The sequence below is a fragment of the Emiliania huxleyi genome, assembly GCF_000372725.1.
Source record: "Emiliania huxleyi CCMP1516 unplaced genomic scaffold EMIHUscaffold_3, whole genome shotgun sequence".
Classification (NCBI taxonomy): domain Eukaryota; phylum Haptophyta; order Isochrysidales; family Noelaerhabdaceae; genus Emiliania; species Emiliania huxleyi.
The window spans coordinates 1,762,216-1,781,164 of NW_005199770.1; the positions used below are offsets into that span (position 1 = coordinate 1,762,216).

The 18,949-nt window shown below is 74.5% G+C and overlaps 1 protein-coding gene across 1 annotated transcript; it reads left to right on the forward strand.

Moving 5' to 3' along the window:
- Window positions 1-10,916: 10,916 nt before the first annotated feature.
- Window positions 10,917-11,420, forward strand: EMIHUDRAFT_61214 (hypothetical protein; the record flags this gene model as incomplete). Its single annotated transcript, XM_005775416.1, has 1 exon — window positions 10,917-11,420. A coding segment is annotated over one exon (504 nt), but the record flags the coding sequence as incomplete, so codon positions are not given.
- Window positions 11,421-18,949: the final 7,529 nt, after the last annotated feature.

Genomic DNA, 18,949 nt, shown 5'->3' on the forward strand with positions numbered 1-18,949 from the left:
GAGGGATGGCCTTCCCGTGCCTCGGCACAGTCGTGCTCGCGCACTCGGACGCCACGTTCGGCTTCCCCGAGATCCGGCGCGGCGCCTTGCCCGGCGTCGTCAGCGTGGCGGCGCGGCAGCGGCTGAGCCGCGCGGCGTGCGAGCGCCTCTTTTGCACGGGCGATGTGATCGACGCGCCGACAGCGCAGCGGCTCGGGCTCGTGGACGTTGTGGGCGGCTGGGCGGAGCTCGACGCCCACCTGGAACGCCTTGTCTTCGCCTTTACCGAGGCCGCTGGCAGCGCGCCTGCGCCGGTGCGGACGGCGATCGTCCCCGGCCGCCTGCTCGCGGCGGACGAGGCCTTTACCGTGGCCGCACTCGAGCTCGGCCGCAGCGTCGTCCACGCTTGCGAGCTGATGCGCCGGCTGCTCGAGTCGCCGCGCCTGCGCGGGCTGCGCGTCCTCCTGCTCCACGTGAGCGACAAGGAGAGCTCGAGCGGAGAGCCGGAGGGGGCAGGGGGGCAGGCGGCGGCGTCCGAGGAGGCGGCGCTCGCCGAGAGTCTCCTCCGGCGCATCGGCCACGCCGGCGTGGTTGTGATCTGCGCTCTGCAGGGCCGCGTCGGAGGCGCGTGGCTTCGCCTCTCCGCGTGCGCGCACTACCGTCTTATGGGCACCGGCGCAAGGCTTGCGCTCTCGAGCGGCGGCGATGCGGGTGCGAGCGATGCGGGTGCGAGGGAGGCCCTCTCTCGCGCACTCCATCACGCGGACGCCGAGACTCTGCTCCGCGCGCAGCTCGCCACCGCCGCCGAGGCGCAGGCCTGCGGCTTCGCCGAGGCGGTGGAGGGCGACGTCGAGGCGCGGGCCCTGCGCCTCGCCGGCTGGCTTGCCGCTCAGCCGGCGCACGGGGTGCGCGCGGTGCTGCGGCTCAACTTTCCGCGGGTAGCCGACCCCGAGGGCGAGGCGGTGCGGGCGCACTTCGAGGCGCATGGCGTGGTTGACCTCAGCAGCAGCAGCAGCAGCAGGCCGCGCAAGCCCGCTCGCGCTGCCCCAGCGCCGCAGGCAGCGCGCCCGCCCAACCTGAGCATGCGAAGGCACGCGGCACTTGCCCGGCTCTCGCTCCGCGAGTCATCGCCCCTGCCTTCTCCCCTTCCCCCTTTGCGATTGGCCTCAGCCGGCAGCCTGCTTTATGCGGAGGAGGAGCGCCACGCCGGCATCGTCGCGCTCGAGGTTTACTCTCCGCGCCACTGCGTCGCCGCGGCGGAGATGGACCCGCCCGTGCGCGGCGCCTCGCCCGGCCTCCCTCTAGACCGGCTGAGCACTTGCGACGAGGACGAGGACGCCGTCTCGATGGCGCTGACGGCGGTGAGCCGGCTGGTCAAGGCGCACGGCTTGCGGTACGAGGACGTGGGCATGCTGCAGGTGGCGTCCGAGTCGCTGCTCGACCGGTCCAAGTCGTTCAAGAGCCACCTGATGGCGCTCTTCGGCGGCTGCGCCGACATCGAGGGGCTCGACGCCTACGACGGCGCGTGCGGAGGCCTGCAGGCACTGCTGGCGTGCGTTAGCTGGCTCGACTCGCCGGCCTGGGACGGGAGGTGGGCGGTCGTCGTCTGCACCGACACCCTCGTGGCGGGCGGGCTCGTCCGGAGCGCCGCCGCCGTTGCCGTGCTCGTGGGGCCGGCGGCTGCGTGGTCGCTCTCGCGCGTGGAGAGGGTGAGCGCGCGGCACGGCTGGGGGAGGCACTGCCCGTTTGGTTGGCCGACGGCCGCATCCTTCGTTCCGGACACGCCTCCCCGGCGCGAAGGGGAGGGTAGCCCGCAGCACGACCGCGGCGAGGGCGAGGCCGCGGCGCACGGCCGCTCGCCGTCGGACTCGTCAGCACTCGCCCGCGCCGTCGGCTCTCTCCAGTCAGCAGCGCCCTTTGTCGGCCTCCTCTCGCGGCTGCTGGATGCAGCACCTCCGCAGGAGGGCGAGCGGCTCGCCCTGGTCGCCGGCGACGAGCACGGGTGCCTCGGCCTCGAGCTCTGCGTCCGCGGCGAGCCGCGCGTCCGCTCGCGGCTTGGGGTCGAGCTGGCGGCGCGCCCGCTGCTCTCTGCCGCAGAGTACAGCGCGGCGAGCGAACGGTTCCTGCAGGCGCAGCGGCGCCTCGGGTGGGCGGTGCGCGCGGGGCGCGGCGCGGAGGAGGCGCGCACCTTCTCCCTCGCCGAGGTGGACGCGCGGGGGCGCCGCACGTACGTGTACAACGCGGCCACGGCGGTGCCCCTGCCGCCGCTGCTGCTGCCGCCGCCTGCGCTAGCTGCTCCTGGTGGAGAGCGCACCGATTCGCCGGTGAGCATCCTGGCGCGGAACGCCTCGCTCGACCAGCTGCTGCGGCTCGCCGCCGCGGCGTCGCCCGCCAGCGGCGGCTCCCCTTCTGCGGCCGCTCAGCGGCGTCAAGTTGCCAACCGGGTGTCTGGCGCTGTCGACGAGGTCGTTGCAGAGTTGCTTGGGAGTGTCGACGCAGACGCGCCGCTGATGGAGGCGGGGCTCGACTCGCTCGGCGCGGTCGAGCTGCGCACCCGGCTGGCAGAGCGGCTCCAGCTCTCCGAGCTCGCAGAGACGGTCGTCTTCGACCACCCCACCGTCGCCAAGCTCAAGCGCCATTTGGCCGAGTCGATGCCGCCGCCCGCACCGTCGCCGCCGTCCGCCGCCGCCGGAGCGGCGATGGACGACCTCGTGCGAGCGCTCGCGCAGTTTGGAGCGGAGGGCGACTCGCGGAGCGCGGCGGCCCGGCCCCCGCCGGACGGCCGGGCGGCACTTCGCTCTGTGGTTGAGGAGCTTGTCGGGCCGGTCTCCGCGGACACGCCGCTGATGGAGGCTGGCCTCGACTCTCTCGGGACAGTCGAGCTGCGCTCGCGCCTTGCGGAGAGGCTCGAGCGAGCAGACCTGCCCGAGTCGCTCGTCTTCGAGTACCCGACGGTCCGCCGCCTCGAGGCGCACCTCTTCGCCCCTGTCCATGTACACGCCCACCGCGCTGCCCCTGGCGCGGCCCCGTCTTCCGCGGCCGAGGCTGCGCGGCGGCAGGTCGCGGTCGTCGGCCGCGCGTGTCGGCTCCCGGGCGGGGTCGGATCGGAGTCGGCCCTCGCTGCCTTTGTGGGCACGGCCTCCGACTCCGCCACCGAGGTGCCTTTCGAGCGTTGGCCCCTGGTGCCCCCCACGCGTGTCGAAGAGGCCACCCTGCGGCGGGTGCGACACGGCTGCTTTTTGCGGTGCGCCGCCCTCTTCGACCACCGCCGCTTTGGGATCTCGGAGGCCGAGGCGAGCGCGATGGACCCGCAGCAGCGGCTGCTGCTCGAGGCCGGGTACGCGGCGCTGCACGGCTGCGGGTTCGGGCGCCACCCCTCGCCCCTGCACGGGAGCGACACGGGCGTCGCCATTGGCATCTACTCGACCGAGTTTGGGCGCGTCCTCGCGAGGGGAGCGATGGGCCGCAGCGTCTACGCCGCCACGGGCGCGACCCTGTCCGTCGCCTCTGGCCGGATCTCGTATGCGCTAGGGCTGCAGGGCCCCTGCTACTCCATCGACGCAGCATGCTCGGCCTCTCTCGTCGCCATGCACGCTGCGGCGCGTGCTGTGCAGGGCGAGGCCTGCGCGGCGCACCTCGCGGCGGGCGTCAACCTGATGCTCCTTCCGGAGAGCAGCCTGACGTTTGCCATCGCGGGCATGACGTCGCCAGCCGGCCGGAGCCACACCTTCGACCGGAGGGCGGACGGCTTCGCGCGCGGCGAGGGCTGCGTCGCGGTGGCGCTGGAGATGTCGGCTGCCGCGCCGGTGTGCAGCGTCCTCGGGAGCTGCGTGCGGCAGGACGGACGCAGCGCCAGCTTGACGGCGCCGAACGGACAGGCGCAGCAGGAGCTGCTCCGCCTGGCCGCCGAGGACGCCGCCGTCGACGCTGGCCAGGTGGGTCTGCTTGAGGCGCACGGGACGGGCACGGCGCTTGGCGACCCCATCGAGGTTCGGTCGCTCGTGAGCACGTTGCTCCTTCGGCGCGACGCAGAGGTGTGCGCCTTGCCTGTCGGCAGCATCAAGGCAAACATGGGGCACGCCGAGACTGCGGCCGGGCTGGCGGGTCTGCTCAAGCTCGCGAGTGCGGCCGGCAGCCGCGCTCTCGCTCCGAATGCCCAGCTCCGTCTAGTCAACCCGCACGTGCAGTCTGCGATGCAGGGCTGCGCCTGCCAGCTGGGCACACAGCAGGGCGGAGCCGAGAGGCGGGAGCGGGTTGTCGCTGCCGTTGGGGGAGTCAGTTCCTTTGGCTTCAGCGGCACGATTGCACACTGCATCCTCGGCGCGGAAGCCACGGCGCACGGGCAAGGGGCAAGGGATGAGCCTCACTTCCACCGCCGCGCGTTCCGCTGGAACAGCAGCACAGCGTTGGCGCAACACGTCGAGGCCGCTGAGGGGAGGACGGCGCTCCGTTCGCCCGCGGCGGGCGCGCTCCTCGCACTCGTCCGCGACCACGCCATCCGAGGGCGCTGCGTCTTCCCCGCCGCCGGCTACCTCGAGATGGCGCGCGCCGCCTCGTGCGCCGCGGACGCGCTCACCGCGGCGGCGACGCTGCGGGGCGTGCGCTTCCTGCGGCCGCTGCTCCTCGACGCCGCCGAGGGTCTCTGGATCGCCTGCGAGGTTGTCGCCGCCTCTGGCCGCGTCGAGATCACGAGCGGCCGAGACGGCGCCGAGGAGCGGGCGCTTCACTCGGCGTGCGAGCTCGTCGGCGCGCTTGCGCCGGCCGCTGTCAGCAAGCCCGCGCTGCCGCGGCTGCGAGCGATCGCCGGTTCGGCGGTGTGCACCGCCGCGCTTTACGCCGCGTTCCGCGAGGCGGGCCTCGAGTACGGCCCAACCTACCAGACGCTCGGTGGCGCGTGGGCCGGCGACGGAGGGTCCTTCTCCGTCGCGAGGCTTCGCCGCCCGCCGGGGACCTCGCAGGGCGTCCTCATCCACCCTGCCGACCTCGACGGCGCGCTGCAGCTGACCAGCCTGCTCTCGCCGAGCGGCGGCGGCGGCGGCGGCGGCGGCGGCGGCGGCGGCGGCGGCGGCGGCGGAGATGGCGGCGGAGGAGGAGGAGATGGCGCGGCAGTGCCCTTCCTGGTGGGTGAGGCCCGCCTCACGCCCACGCCGCGCGCCTGCCTCTGGTCGGTTGCACGGCGCGAGTCGGCGGCCGGTAGCGCCGCCTGGCTCGGCAGCTTGCGCGGCTCCGATCCGGGCTTGCAGCTGTCGGGCTTCGAGATCCGAACGCTCCCTTCGTGGTCCGAGGCTCCCGCGGCGGAGGCGCAGGCTCTCTACTGCGTTGAGTGGCGGTCAGGCGTGCCCACGGACGCGGCGGGACCGTCGACGATGCTGCTTGGGTGTGCGGCCTTGGCATGCGGCGAGGGCGGCGGCGGGAGCCCACTGCCGGTGCGATGCGTGGCGCACGGCGCCGCCGCGTCGAGGCCTGGCAGCGCGCTGCTGCCGATGGCCGGGCTGGAGGCGCTGCTCGCGCTCGCGCTCTCCCCTCGGGTTGCGGCGTCGCAGCTGGCGCTCCGCGTCGTCAGCGCGCTCGATGCGAGGCCCGCTCACGCCGGCGTGCGGGCCTTTGCGCGGGCGATCCGGCAAGAGCGTCCGACGACGCGGCTGTCCTGTGTCGACTCCAACTCTTCGGCGGCGCTGCTTGCGCCGGCTGCGGCTCTCCAGCTCCCGTCCGGCGAGGACGAGGCTAGCTTGTGGCGCGGCGGCGCGGCGGTGCCGCGGCTTTGCCGGTTGGCGCTGCCCTCCCCGACGGAATGGGCGGTGCGCTCGGCGCAGCTCGTGTCTGGCGGCAGCGGCGGGCTGGGTCTGCTCACGGCGCGCTGGCTCATCGCGGCCGGCGCGCCCCGCCTCGTCCTCGTGTCACGCAGCGGCGCCGCCGGCCCGACGCCGGTCGAGAGCGACGGCGATCCGGAGGGCGGCGGCCGCGTCCTCGCGGCTCGATGCGACGTCACGCAGCCCGCCGCGGTGCGGCGTCTGCTGAGCGGGGTCGGCGGCTGCGGCCACCCGCTGGGCGGCGTGTGGCACGCGGCGGGCGTGCTGTCGGACGGCACCCTCGACGCGCAGAGCGGGGGGACTCTCCGCAGGGCCTTTGCGCCCAAGGCGCACGGCGCGTGGGTCTTGCAGGTCGCGACTAGCGCGTCGCCCCTCCGCTGCTGGGTCGCCTTCTCGTCGATGGCGGCGCTGCTGGGCGGCGCTGGCCAGGCCAACTACAGCGCCGCCAACGGGTGCCTCGACGCGCTCGCCAGCGTGCGGCGGGGGCGGGCGCAGGCGGGGACGAGCGTGCAGTGGGGCCCGTGGGCCGGGGTGGGCATGGCTGCCGGCCGCGCGGTCCACGCGCGGCTGCAGGCGGCGGGCGTGGGGCTGATCGGCGCCGAGGCTGGCCTCGCGGCGCTCCGCGCGGCGGTGCAGCCGCGCGCCCCGCCCGTGACGGCCGTGTTTCAGGTCTGCTGGCGCGAATTCATCGCGTCCTTGCAGGCGAACCCGCCGCTCCTGTTTGACGTTGCGCCAGCTTCCCCGACAACGGCCCACAGCGCGGCGAGCTTGCCTGCCGTCATCGCAATCATTCGCCGCACCGTCGGCAGTGCGATCGACCTCGATTCGCCGCTGATGGACGCGGGCCTCGACTCGCTCGGCGCCGTCGAGCTGCGCAACCAGCTCCAAGCCCTCTCTGCTCGTCCGCTTCCGTCCACCCTCATCTTCGACCACCCGACAGCACGCCAGCTCGCTGACGCTGTCATCGGGTCCGAGCAGGCCGACGGCCGGCGACCAGCCGAGCCGAAGGCGGCCGGCGGCAGTCGGACCAAGGCGCGCATCGTCAGCGCGAGTGTGAGAGCCGGAGGCCCGGCAGCGAGCTTGCGCCAGCTCTGGGCGGTCGTTGGTTGCTCGGCAGAGGCGGCTGGGCCGGTGCCCCCCTTCTCGCGGTGGGGCACGCCGGCGGGGGAGGTGCAGGCGTCGCTGCTCGGCGGGGCGGAGCTCTTCGACAACCATCATTTCGGCGTCTCGCCAAGCGAGGCGAGCGTGGCGGACCCGCAGCAGCGGCTGCTCATGGAGGAAGGCTATACCGCGCTGCACAGCGCCGCGGTGACGCGCAGCGCGGCCGGCGCTCCGGTGAGCGTCTCGCTCGGGATCTGGGCGAGCGAGTACTTTGAGGTGATCGCGGGCAGCGACTCGCGGAACTCGGTCTACGCCGCCACCGCGGTCTCGTGCTCGGTGGCCGCAGGCCGGCTGTCGTACGTGCTTGGGCTGATGGGGCCCGCCGTCTCCTTCGACACGGCTTGCTCGAGTGGGCTCGTCGCCTGCCACGGCGGCAGCGCCACCATCCAGTGCGGCCCCTGCGACAGCGCCCTGGTCGCCGGCGTCAATATGATCTTCAGCCCACAGACCTGCCGGGTGATGGCCACTGCCGGGATGACCTCTCCCCGCGGTCGATCGAGCACATTCGACCGGCTGGCGGATGGGTACTGCCGTGGAGAGGCGTGCTGCTGCGTCGTCCTGCAGCCCGCTGGCGGCTCGGCCTGCGACGGCCCTCTTCTCGACAGCAGCGCCGTGATGCACGACGGCAAGAGTGCCAGCCTCACCGCGCCGAATGGGCGGGCGCAGCAGCTCGTCCTGCAGGCAGCCATCTCTGCGGCGGGCCGGTCGGCTCAGGAGGTCTCCTGTGTCGAGGCGCACGGCACCGGCACGGCGCTGGGAGACCCGATCGAGGTTCGCTCCCTCGAGGCCACCATGGGTAGGCGAGGGGTCGGCGGGCTCGCTCTGGTGGGGGTCAAGGCAGTCGTCGGCCACACAGAGCCCGCTGCCGGCCTCGCTGGCCTCGTGGCCCTGCACCAGTCGCTCTGCTACGCCATGGCGCCCCCTAATGCGCAGCTCCGTGTGCTGAACCCGCACGTGTCCTCCGCTCTCGTGGGCTCCTCCTTCGCCCTCCCGGTGCAGCTGGGACAACGCCAGCTCTCGTCCCCCAGCGCAGTGGGCGGCGTCAGCTCGTTCGGGTACAGCGGCACCATCGCGCACGCGCTGCTGAGCGTGGACCCTGGCCGCCCAGCCCCCGCGCCCACCTCGCTCCCTCCGCGGCTGCGGCGCCGCCGCTACGCGTGGGCCGAGTCGCCGCACCCGCTCGCCCAGCTCGCCGGCCCGCCGGCCGCCGGCCGCGCCACCTTCCGCTCGCCCGTCGAGGGGCCGCTCTTCGCCCTCGTGCGCGGGCACTGCGTGCAGGGGCGCGTCGTCTTTCCCGCTGCCGGCTACCTGGAGCTGGCCCGCGCCGTGAGCCAGCGGGTGGACGGCGAGCCGTCAGGGGCGGCCGCCGTGCTGCAGCGCGCCTTCTTTCTCCGCCCCCTCTTTCTCTCTCTCGCCGACGAAGCGTCCGTCACTTGCGAGCTCGACAGCTCGTCGGGCAGGCTCGAGGTGGCTAGCGTAAACGCGGCGGGCGGGGACGGAGTCGCGCATTTCGCGGCAGTGCGGGTGGCGGGTGCGGCGGCCCAGGCGATCCCACCGGCCCTGCGGTCGGTGAGGGAGTGCTGTCCTCGGCCTGTCGTCGTGCCCTCGCTGTACGCCAGCCTCCGCTCCATGGGCCTCGAATACGCCGAGGACTTCCGCACCCTGCAGTCTGCCTGGGCGGCCGAGGCGACGGTCGCAGCGCGGCTGCGGGGGCGCAAGGTGTGGCCGGGCGGCGGGGTCCACCCCGCCGACCTCGATGGCGCCCTCCAGCTCGCGTCGCTGCTCTCGCCGTCTGCCTCCAAGGAGACGCGGATGCCCTTTGCGATCGCCGAGGCGCGAGTCGGCGCTTCGTCCGGCCGGCTGTGGGCGGCGGCCTCTCAGCGCGGGGCTGACGACACCGCCGTGTGGCTGGGCTCGCCGCGCGCAGACGCGCAGACGCGCCTCTCTGGCTTCGAGAGCCGCGCTCTCTCCGCCGCCCCCGCGCCGCGCGAGCAGAGGCCGCTCGCGCCGTCAAGGTACGTGGTGGAGTGGTGCGCCGCCGAGCCGGAGGCCGCAGAGGGAGGGGCTGGCGCCGCTCCTCCTCTGCCGCGGGTCGCGGTCATCGCAGACACGGCGCCCGCCGCGCTGCTGCGGCTGGGCAGCCTCTCCTCGAGCACAGGAGGCGCTCTCGGCGCGGAGCGGTGGGACGCGGTGCTGCTGGCCGCCCTCGGCCCTGCCTTTGCTCACGGCCTGCACGCCCTCGCCGGCGCGCTCAGCGCGGTGCAGTGGCAGGCATCGCAGGCGGCTCCAGTGCCGGTGTGGCTGTGCACGCTCATGGCCCAGCCGGTGGCGGGCGCCTCGGCGGCGCGGTGCGCGCACGCGGGGATGTGGGGCTTGTCTCGCGCGTGCCGTGCGGAGCTGCAGCTCCCTGTTTGCAGCTTGGATTTGGACGGCGAGGCTGCCGTTGCGAGCGTGGCTAGGCTGCTCGGCGGCCGACAGATCCGCTTGGGCGGCGGCAGCGTGCACGGCTTGCGCGTGGCGCCGTCCGTGGAGAGTGAGGCGGTTCTACGCGGGTCGTTGCTGCACGCGCCGAGGCTCGCCGCCCCGGTCGACTGCAGCTTCCCCGAGGCCATCTGTCTGAGCGCCGCAGGGCGCGGGGCGATTGCCGACTTGCGCGTCGACGCGCAACGTCCGTTCGATGCGCCGCTGGCGGCGTCGGAGGTGGAGCTGCAGGTGTGCGCGGTCGGCCTGAACTTTCGAGACGTGCTGATCGTGCTGCAAGAGCTGCCAGAGCAATACCTGACAGATCCTGGCACAGACTGCTCCGGCGTTGTGCGCGGCCTCGGCGCGGGCGGCGGCGGGCACCTCTCGATCGGCGCGGCGTCGTTTGGCAGCGCAGTCGGCTGCCTCGCCTCGCGGGCGCGGGCCGACAGCCGCTTGCAGGTGCGCAAGCCGTCGGCGACGAGCTTCGAGCAGGCCAGCACGTTGGTGAGTACTTGGGGAACCGTCCACGCCGGCTTTGAGCGCCTGCGGCTCTCGGGCCGCCGCGCGCTCCTCGTCCACGCCGCCGCGGGCGGCGTCGGCCTCGCGGCGACCGAGTACGCGCATTGGCTCCAGCTGTCCCTCGTCGGCTCGGCCGGGGCTCCGTGGAAGCACCACACGCTTCGCAGCCTCGGCTGCCGGCGGCTGGTCAGCTCCCGCCACGCCGGAGCGAGCGTGGTGGGTCTCGTCGGCTTGCTGCGAGGGTCGCGGGCGCACGCGGCGCTCAACAGCCTCTCGGCCGACTTCATCGCTGCGTCGAGCGCTGCGCTGGGCGAGCGCGGCCGGCTGGAGGAGATTGGCAAGCGAGGCGTGTGGAGCGACGGCCGCGCGGCGGCGGCGGGCGTCGCTTACGCAGTGCTGGACATGGCGACCGAGGTGCCGTCGCGCCCGGGCTGGTTCCTGCGGCGGGTGTTGCAGGTGCTTGCGCGGCGACTGGCGGCGGCGACGGTGCGGCCGCTGCCGGCGGTCGCCTTTGACCTGGTGCGCCAGGCGCAAGCCGCTTTCCGCTTCCTCGCCAACGGGCGGAGCATCGGCAAGGTTGTGATGCGGGTGGGCGCGCCGCACGTGTCCCGGAGCTTGCCCGCCGAGTTTGGGGCGGTCTGCGGTCGGCTGGACGCGCACACGCGGCGGGCGGAGGCGGCGCTGGACGGAGACTCTCTTTCGCGCGCGTGCGAGCTGCTCGATGCCCTGTGCCGGCAGTACGTGCAGGCCGCCGTCGAGGGCCTCGCCGCGCCCTCCTCCGTCGCGGCGTGGCACCACCGGCTGCTGCTCCGCTGGTGCGCGCAGCAGCCGCCGTGCGCCGCGCCGGTCGCCCCTTCGGCGGTAGTGGATGCGCACGCCGGCTTGCGTCCCTTGGTGGACCTGGCCGAGCGATGCGGCCCGCGGCTGGGCGCGGTGCTGCGGGGCGCCGCTTCCTACCAGGAGCTGCTCTTCCCCGGAGGGTCGATGGAGGCGCTGCTGCCCGTCTACGAGGAGGCCGCCGTCTCGCGCTTCTACAACGACGCGCTGGTCGCGGCCGTCGAGTCGGTCGTCGCCGCCCTCCCGCCCGGCCGGCTGCTTTGCGTCATCGAGGTTGGCGCCGGCACCGGCGGCACGGCAGCGAGCGTGCTGCCGTCGCTCGAGCTGTCTTGCGCGCGCTACACCTTCACCGACGTGTCGGAGGTCTTTCTGCGCCAGGCGGAGCCGCGCTTCGCGCGCTTCGCCCGCTTCTTGCAGTACGAGCTGCTCAACATCGACGCAGACCCGCGGCTGCAGGGCTTCGCCGCGGCGCAGTTCGACGTCGCCGTCGCCACCAACGTGCTGCACGCGACGCCCTTCATCCGCCACACCCTCCGCAACTGCCGCCGGCTGCTGCGGCCGGGCGGGCTGCTGCTCGTCAACGAGGCGCTGGCCACGAGCGCCTTTGCGCAGATCACGTTTGGCCTCACGGACGGCTGGTGGCTCTTCGCGGCCGACCCGGCGCGGCTGGGCCAGAGCAGCCCGCTGATGGCGTGGGAGCACTGGCGCGCGCTCCTTGCGGAGAGCGGCTTCGCGCGCAGCCACGCGGCGCGGGGCGGCGGCGCGCTGCGCACGCAGGCGGTGATGGTCGCGCAGGTGGCGCGACGACCCGAGGCCGCTTGGCCCGCCGGGGTGGCGGCGGAGGCGCAGCTCTTTTCCGGCGGGCTCGGCGGGCTCGGGCTGCTCACGGCGCGGCTGCTCGCGCAGCGCGGCGGCGGCTCGCGGCTCGTGCTCTCGTCGCGGAGCGGGCGCGTGCAGGCCGGGAGCGAGGCCGACTGGGCGTGGGTCGCCGACAGCGGCGCCTCGGTCGAGCGTGTGCGGTGCGACGTGTCGGACGAGGCGTCCGCCGCCGCCCTCGCGCGCTCTGTGCTCGGAGGGCCGTGGCGCTTGGGCGGTGTCTTTCACGCGGCGGGCGTGCTCTCGGACGCGGCCCTCGCCAACCAGACGCCGCTGCGCTTCCGCGCCGTCCTCGGCCCGAAGGTGGGCGGCGGCAGCAGCTTGCACGCGGCGAGCCTCACGGCGGGCGCGCTGCGCACCTTCGTCGTCTACTCGTCGATGGCGGGCCTGATGGGCTCCGCCGGCCAGTCGCCGCACTCGGCCGCCAACGCGTGGCTCGACTCGCTGGTGCACTTCCGGCGCGGCGCGGGCGTCAGCGGTGCAGGCCTGCAGTGGGGCGCCGTCGCCGAGGTTGGGTACGCCGCCCGGCACGGCGCGGACAGGCGCGCCGCCAGCGCGGGCACGGGGCTCGTCTCGCGCGCCCTCGCGTGGGAGAGCCTCCGCCAGGTCCTGTCGAGCTCGTCGGTCGCCGCAGTCTTTGCGGCGGACTGGGGGAGCTACCTGCGCGGGGTGGCGCAGCCGCCCGGGCTGCTGCTCCCGTGGAAGCACCGCTCTCGGCGGGCTCAGCCCAGCAGGGCGGAGGCGGCTGCCGAGCCTCGCGCCGCCGGCCGCTCGGGCGTGGTCGGGCTGCAGGAAGTGCTCGAGATGGTGCGACAGACCACCGGCAACGAGGTCGACCCGGACGCGCCGCTGATGGAAGCGGGTCTCGACTCGCTCGGCGCGGTCGAGCTGCGCAACGGGCTGCAGCGCGCGTCGGGCGAGGAGCTGCCGAGCACGCTCGTCTTTGACCACCCGACGGCGCGGCAGCTGGCGGCGCGTCTCGAGGGGCCCGCGGCGCCGGCCGTCGAAGCCGCCGGCGGGGGCAGCGCCACGGCGGTGGCCGCCGGGGATCGGCGAGCAGTGGGCCTGGCCGGGGCGGCGGCGGCGCTTCCGGGCGGCGGCGCGTCGCCAGCCGCGCTGTCGGACCTGGCGGTCTGCGGCGCCGACGCCGTTGGCGAGGTGCCGGCGAGCCGCTGGATGCTCCAGCCTTCTGCGGCGGCCGACGACGCGGTGGCGCGGCGGGTGCGGCACGGCGGCTTCTTGCGCTCGCTCGACCTCTTCGACAACGCCTTCTTCGGCGTCTCGCCCGCCGAGGCGGCAGCGATGGACCCGCAGCAGCGGCTGCTGCTCGAGCGCGGCTACGAGGCGCTGCATTGCGCGTCGCTCCGGCGCGCCTCGCTCGCCGCCAGCGCGCTCGGGGTGTTCGTCGGCATCGGAGCCAACGACTGGCAGACCGTGCTTGCGCACTCGCCCGCCGGCCGCAGCGTCTACGCCGCCACCGGCGGCAGCCTCTCGATCGCCTCGGGCCGGCTGTCCTTTGTGCTTGGCATGCAGGGCCCGTGCGTCTCGTACGATACCGCGTGCTCCTCCGCGCTCGTGGCGCATCACGGCGCGCTGCGCGCGCTGCAGCAGGACGAGGCGGACGGCGCCCTGGTCGCAGGCGTCAGCGTCATGCTCCTGCCTCGGGTCGCGGCCAGCTTCGCCCTCGCCGGCATGACCTCTGCCACCGGCCGGTGCCGCACCTTTGATGCCGGCGCCGATGGCATGGTGCGGTCAGAGGCTTTCTCTTGCGCTGTGCTTGCTTCAGGTCCCCAGCGATTCGCTGTGCAAGGCAGTTCGGTCCGCCAGGACGGCAAGAGCGCCAGCCTGACCGCGCCGAATGGGCGGGCGCAGCAGGTGCTTCTGAAGGCGGCACTGGCGGATGCGGGGCTGTTGGCCCCTGCGCTGAGCTGCCTCGAGGCGCACGGAACTGGCACGCCACTCGGCGACCCGATCGAGGTGGGCGCGGTGGCGGCAGCGCTGCTGTCCGATCGGGGCCAGGAGGAGCCTTTGTTGATCAGCTCGATGAAGGCCAACCTCGGTCACGCCGAGCCTGCGGCCGGCGCGGTGGGTTTGCTGAAGCTCGCCGCCACATTGGGCGTGGCCACTGCGCCGCCGAATGCGCAGCTTCGAGTGCTGAACCCGCACGTGAACGCCGCGCTGTCGGGACTACCTGCCAGCCTTTCAGTGCAGCCATGCTCTGTGTGCTCGCTGGACCCCACAGCTCCAGCTGTGGCGGGCGGCGTGAGCTCCTTTGGCTACAGCGGCACGCTGGCGCACGCAGCCTTGGCCTCACAACGGCAGGGCCCTCTCCTCTTGGCAGACCAGCCGGTGGCCTACCGCCGACGCCGTTTCCCGTGGTTGTCCTCCCCCGCAGCCAGGCAGTCCAAAGCGGCAGCCCCAGCGGAGCTCTTTGCAACTGCGTGGGTGAAGCACCCCGGCGCCCTAGGCCGGAAGGGGGCGCGCTCGCAGGAGCGATGGCTGCTGTGCGCGCCGCCGGGCGCCGAGCTCCACTCGGGCGGCATGGCGCGGGTCACGCCGCCGCAGTGCCGCGCAGGCGGCGCCGCTTCTCGGCGCGAGTGGCACGGGTGGGCCTTCGTGGTGCACTCAACCTCAGGCGCGTGCTGGTCGAGCGCGCCACTCTTCGACCTTCTCGGCCTCGCCCAGCTGGCAGCAGAGCAGCAGATCCCTCTCGTCGTGCTCACGCGCGGCGCCAAGCAGCCGCTCGCTCTCACGCCCGCCGCCGCGACGGCTTGCTGGGCGTCGGGCGGCGCTTGCAGCTTCGTCTGCGCGCTCCAAGTCGAGAGGCCGCGCTTGCCGGTGGCGACGATCGACCTGGGCGTCGGCACCGACCTGTCTGTGGCGCTGGCCGCAGTCGGCCCAGCCGGCGACTCCCCCGCCGAAGCTCACTTCGCCTGGCGAGGGAGTCGCGCGTGCGTACCGCGCTTGCGGCGTGCGACGCGGCAGCCGAGCCGCGCCGGCCGTGAACCAGGGCTGTCGGGTGCGCAGTGGGTCACCGGCGGGCTCGGAGGGCTCGGGCTGCGCGCAGCGGCGCTGCTGGTCGAGTGCGGCGCGGCGACCGTCTGCCTCAGCTCGCGGCGCGGAGCGCGAGGCGGCCGCGAGGTTGGCGCGGAGCTTGCCTCGCTGCGCACCCGAGCGGAGGTCCGCATCCTCCCGTGCGAGGCGGGTGCCGTCGCCGAGACTACCGCAGCCTTGCAGGGCCTCGCGTCGGAACGCGCGCCGCTCGAGTGCGTTCTGCACGCGGCGGGCGTGTCCAGCGACGCGATGCTGCACAACCTAGACGCGTCGCGACTGCACGCGGTGCTGGCGCCAAAGGCGGCGGGCGCGTGGGCGCTGCACTGCGGCCTGATGACGGCTGCGCCGCGGCAGCTGCTGCTCCTCTCGTCGCTAGCCTCGCTGCTCGGCAACACCGGCCAGGCCAACTACGCCGGCGCCAACGGATCGCTCGACGCGGCGGCGCGAAGCCGCGCAGCGGCTGGGCTTGTCGCGCTCTCCCTGCAGCTCCCCTTTGTCAGCGGCTCCGGCATGGGCGCCGTCGAACTGGAGCGGGGCGGGCCGCCGCGGCACCCGCACGCGGCCTTCGTGATCAGCCGCGACGAGTTTGCCGCGTGCCTCCGGCCGCAGCTCACCTCCACCGCCGCGGCCCTGCTCGCGGTCTTGCGCGGCGGCGGCTTGCGCGGCGACACGCACCGCGGAGTCACGCCGCGGCTCATGGCAGAGCTGGTCGACACGGCAGAGCTGGTCGGCGGCCGTGCCGCGGAGGACCTCGTGTCGGGCCCGTTTGCGAGCAAGGTGCGGCGGCTGGCCGCGCCGGCCCAGCTGGCGTACGTCGAGCAGGAGCTGCTCTCTGTGGTGCGGAGGCTGGCCGGCGCCGAGGCGGAGCACGTCCTGGCGACCACACCCTTCATGGAGGCGGGCATCGACAGCCTCGCCGCGACGGAGCTCGCAGCGCGCGTGGGCGAGCTGTCCGGCCTGCGGCTGCAGCCCACCCTCATCTTCGACCACCCGACCCCGCGCGCGCTCGCCGCCCACCTCGTGACTCGCGTGAGTGGCTCCGCCGCCGCGGCGGCCGCGGCCGAGGCGGAGCCGCCGCAGCGGCGGGCGGACGTCTTTGCCATGGACGGCGACACTCGCTGGCCTGGCGGATGCGAGGGCAGGGCGGGCGTGTGGGCGCAGCTGCGCAGCAGCGGGGACGCCATCGGGAGCGCCCGCGCCGCAAGGTGGCCCTACGAAGCCACCGAGCTGGAGGTGCTGGGCGAGGGCGATCGGCGGGTCGTCGAGCATGGCGGCTTCCTCCGCGCCGTCGAGCGCTTTGACCACCGCGCCTTTGGCCTCTCGGTGGCGGAGGCGGGCTGCATGGACCCGCAGCAGCGCCTGCTCCTCGAGGCGGGCTATGTCGCCCTGCACGGCGCCGGCGCGAGGCGCTCCGCCCTCCTCGGCTCCGACGCCGGCGTCTTTGTCGGGATCGAGCGGCCGGACTGGGCGCTGCGCAACGCTCGTCAGCCCCTCGGATCGCGGCCGTCCGTCTTCTCGGCGACCGCAGACACGATCTCCGTCGCCGGCGGCCGCCTCTCCTTTGCGCTCGGCCTGCAGGGCCCGTGCGTAAGCGCTGACACCGCCTGCTCGTCTGGCCTTGTGGTGCTGCACAGCGCGTCGTACGCGATCCGGGGCGGCGAGTGCGGCCGCGCGCTCGTGGCGGCGGTCAGCCTCAAGCTACTGCCAAACGCAACCCTCGGCGCGCTCTTTGCGGGCATGCTGTCGGCGGACGGTCGGTGCAAGACCTTCGATGCGCGCGCGAACGGCTACGTCCGCTCCGAGGCTCTCAGCGCGATGGTGCTGGCAGAGACGCGCATCGGTGGCGGCAGGCTGCTCGCAGCGAGCGCGGTGCGGCAGGATGGCCGGAGCGCGAGCCTGACGGCGCCGAATGGGCTCGCCCAGAGGTCGCTTCTCCGAGCCTGCCTCGCGCAAGCGGGCGAGCAGCGCGGCCGGGCACATGGCGTCGAGGCGCACGGCACCGGCACCTCGCTCGGCGACCCTGTGGAGATGAGGGCGCTGGCGGGCGTGCTCGGCGAGGCGACGCGTCCCGTCCAGATCGGCAGCGCGAAGGCGAGCGCAGGGCACGCCGAACCCGCCTCGGGCACGCTCGGCGTGTGCAAGGCGATGCTGCAGCTGTCTGCCTCGCAGTGGCTCGGCAATGCGCGTCTGCGTCGGCTCAACCCGCTCGTGGCCGAGAGCGTGCCGCCGGGCCGCGCAGGCGGGTGGTGCTTTCCGCTGCAGCCGGGCCAAGACGCGCTGTCCAGTGCCGGTGTGAGCGCCTTTGGCTACAGTGGCACAATCGCGCATTGCATCCTCGGCGCCGGAGGGGCGGACGCGGCGCATGAGCGCGGCGCCGGCGCGCGCGCGGCCGTGCTTGTGCGCCACTCCTTCATCTGGTATGACGACGTGCAGCCGCTGGCGCAGCACGTCGAGGCCGCTGAGGGGAGGACGGCGCTCCGTTCGCCCGCGGCGGGCGCGCTCCTCGCACTCGTCCGCGACCACGCCATCCGAGGGCGCTGCGTCTTCCCCGCCGCCGGCTACCTCGAGATGGCGCGCGCCGCCTCGTGCGCCGCGGACGCGCTCACCGCGGCGGCGACGCTGCGGGGCGTGCGCTTCCTGCGGCCGCTGCTCCTCGACGCCGCCGAGGGTCTCTGGATCGCCTGCGAGGTTGTCGCCGCCTCTGGCCGCGTCGAGCTCACGAGCGGCCGAGACGGCGCCGAGGAGCGGGCGCTTCACTCGGCGTGCGAGCTCGTCGGCGCGCTTGCGCCGGCCGCTGTCAGCAAGCCCGCGCTGCCGCGGCTGCGAGCGATCGCCGGTTCGGCGGTGTGCACCGCCGCGCTTTACGCCGCGTTCCGCGAGGCGGGCCTCGAGTACGGCCCAACCTACCAGACGCTCGGTGGCGCGTGGGCCGGCGACGGAGGGTCCTTCTCCGTCGCGAGGCTTCGCCGCCCGCCGGGGACCTCGCAGGGCGTCCTCATCCACCCTGCCGACCTCGACGGCGCGCTGCAGCTGACCAGCTTGCTCTCGCCGAGCGGCGGCGGCAGCGGCGGCGGCGGCGGCGGCGGCGGAGATGGCGGCGGAGGAGGAGGAGATGGCGCGGCAGTGCCCTTCCTGGTGGGTGAGGCCCGCCTCACGCCCACGCCGCGCGCCTGCCTCTGGTCGGTTGCACGGCGCGAGTCGGCGGCCGGTAGCGCCGCCTGGCTCGGCAGCTTGCGCGGCTCCGATCCGGGCTTGCAGCTGTCGGGCTTCGAGATCCGAACGCTCCCTTCGTGGTCCGAGGCTCCCGCGGCGGAGGCGCAGGCTCTCTACTGCGTTGAGTGGCGGTCAGGCGTGCCCACGGACGCGGCGGGACCGTCGACGATGCTGCTTGGGTGTGCGGCCTTGGCATGCGGCGAGGGCGGCGGCGGGAGCCCACTGCCGGTGCGATGCGTGGCGCACGGCGCCGCCGCGTCGAGGCCTGGCAGCGCGCTGCTGCCGATGGCCGGGCTGGAGGCGCTGCTCGCGCTCGCGCTCTCCCCTCGGGTTGCGGCGTCGCAGCTGGCGCTCCGCGTCGTCAGCGCGCTCGACGCGAGGCCCGCTCACGCCGGCGTGCGGGCCTTTGCGCGGGCGGTCCGGCAAGAGCGTCCGACGACGCGGCTGTCCTGTGTCGACTCCAACTCTTCGGCGGCGCTGCTTGCGCCGGCTGCGGCTCTCCAGCTCCCGTCCGGCGAGGACGAGGCTAGCTTGTGGCGCGGCGGCGCGGCGGTGCCGCGGCTTTGCCGGTTGGCGCTGCCCTCCCCGACGGAATGGGCGGTGCGCTCGGCGCAGCTCGTGTCTGGCGGCAGCGGCGGGCTGGGTCTGCTCACGGCGCGCTGGCTCATCGCGGCCGGCGCGCCCCGCCTCATCCTCGCGTCACGCAGCGGCGCCGCCGGCCCGACGCCGGTCGAGAGCGACGGCGATCCGGAGGGCGGCGGCCGCGTCCTCGCGGCTCGATGCGACGTCACGCAGCCCGCCGCGGTGCGGCGTCTGCTGAGCGGGGTCGGCGGCTGCGGCCACCCGCTGGGCGGCGTGTGGCACGCGGCGGGCGTGCTGTCGGATGGCACCCTCGACGCGCAGAGCGGGGGGACTCTCCGCAGGGCCTTTGCGCCCAAGGCGCACGGCGCGTGGGTCTTGCAGGTCGCGACTAGCGCGTCGCCCCTCCGCTGCTGGGTCGCCTTCTCGTCGATGGCGGCGCTGCTGGGCGGCGCTGG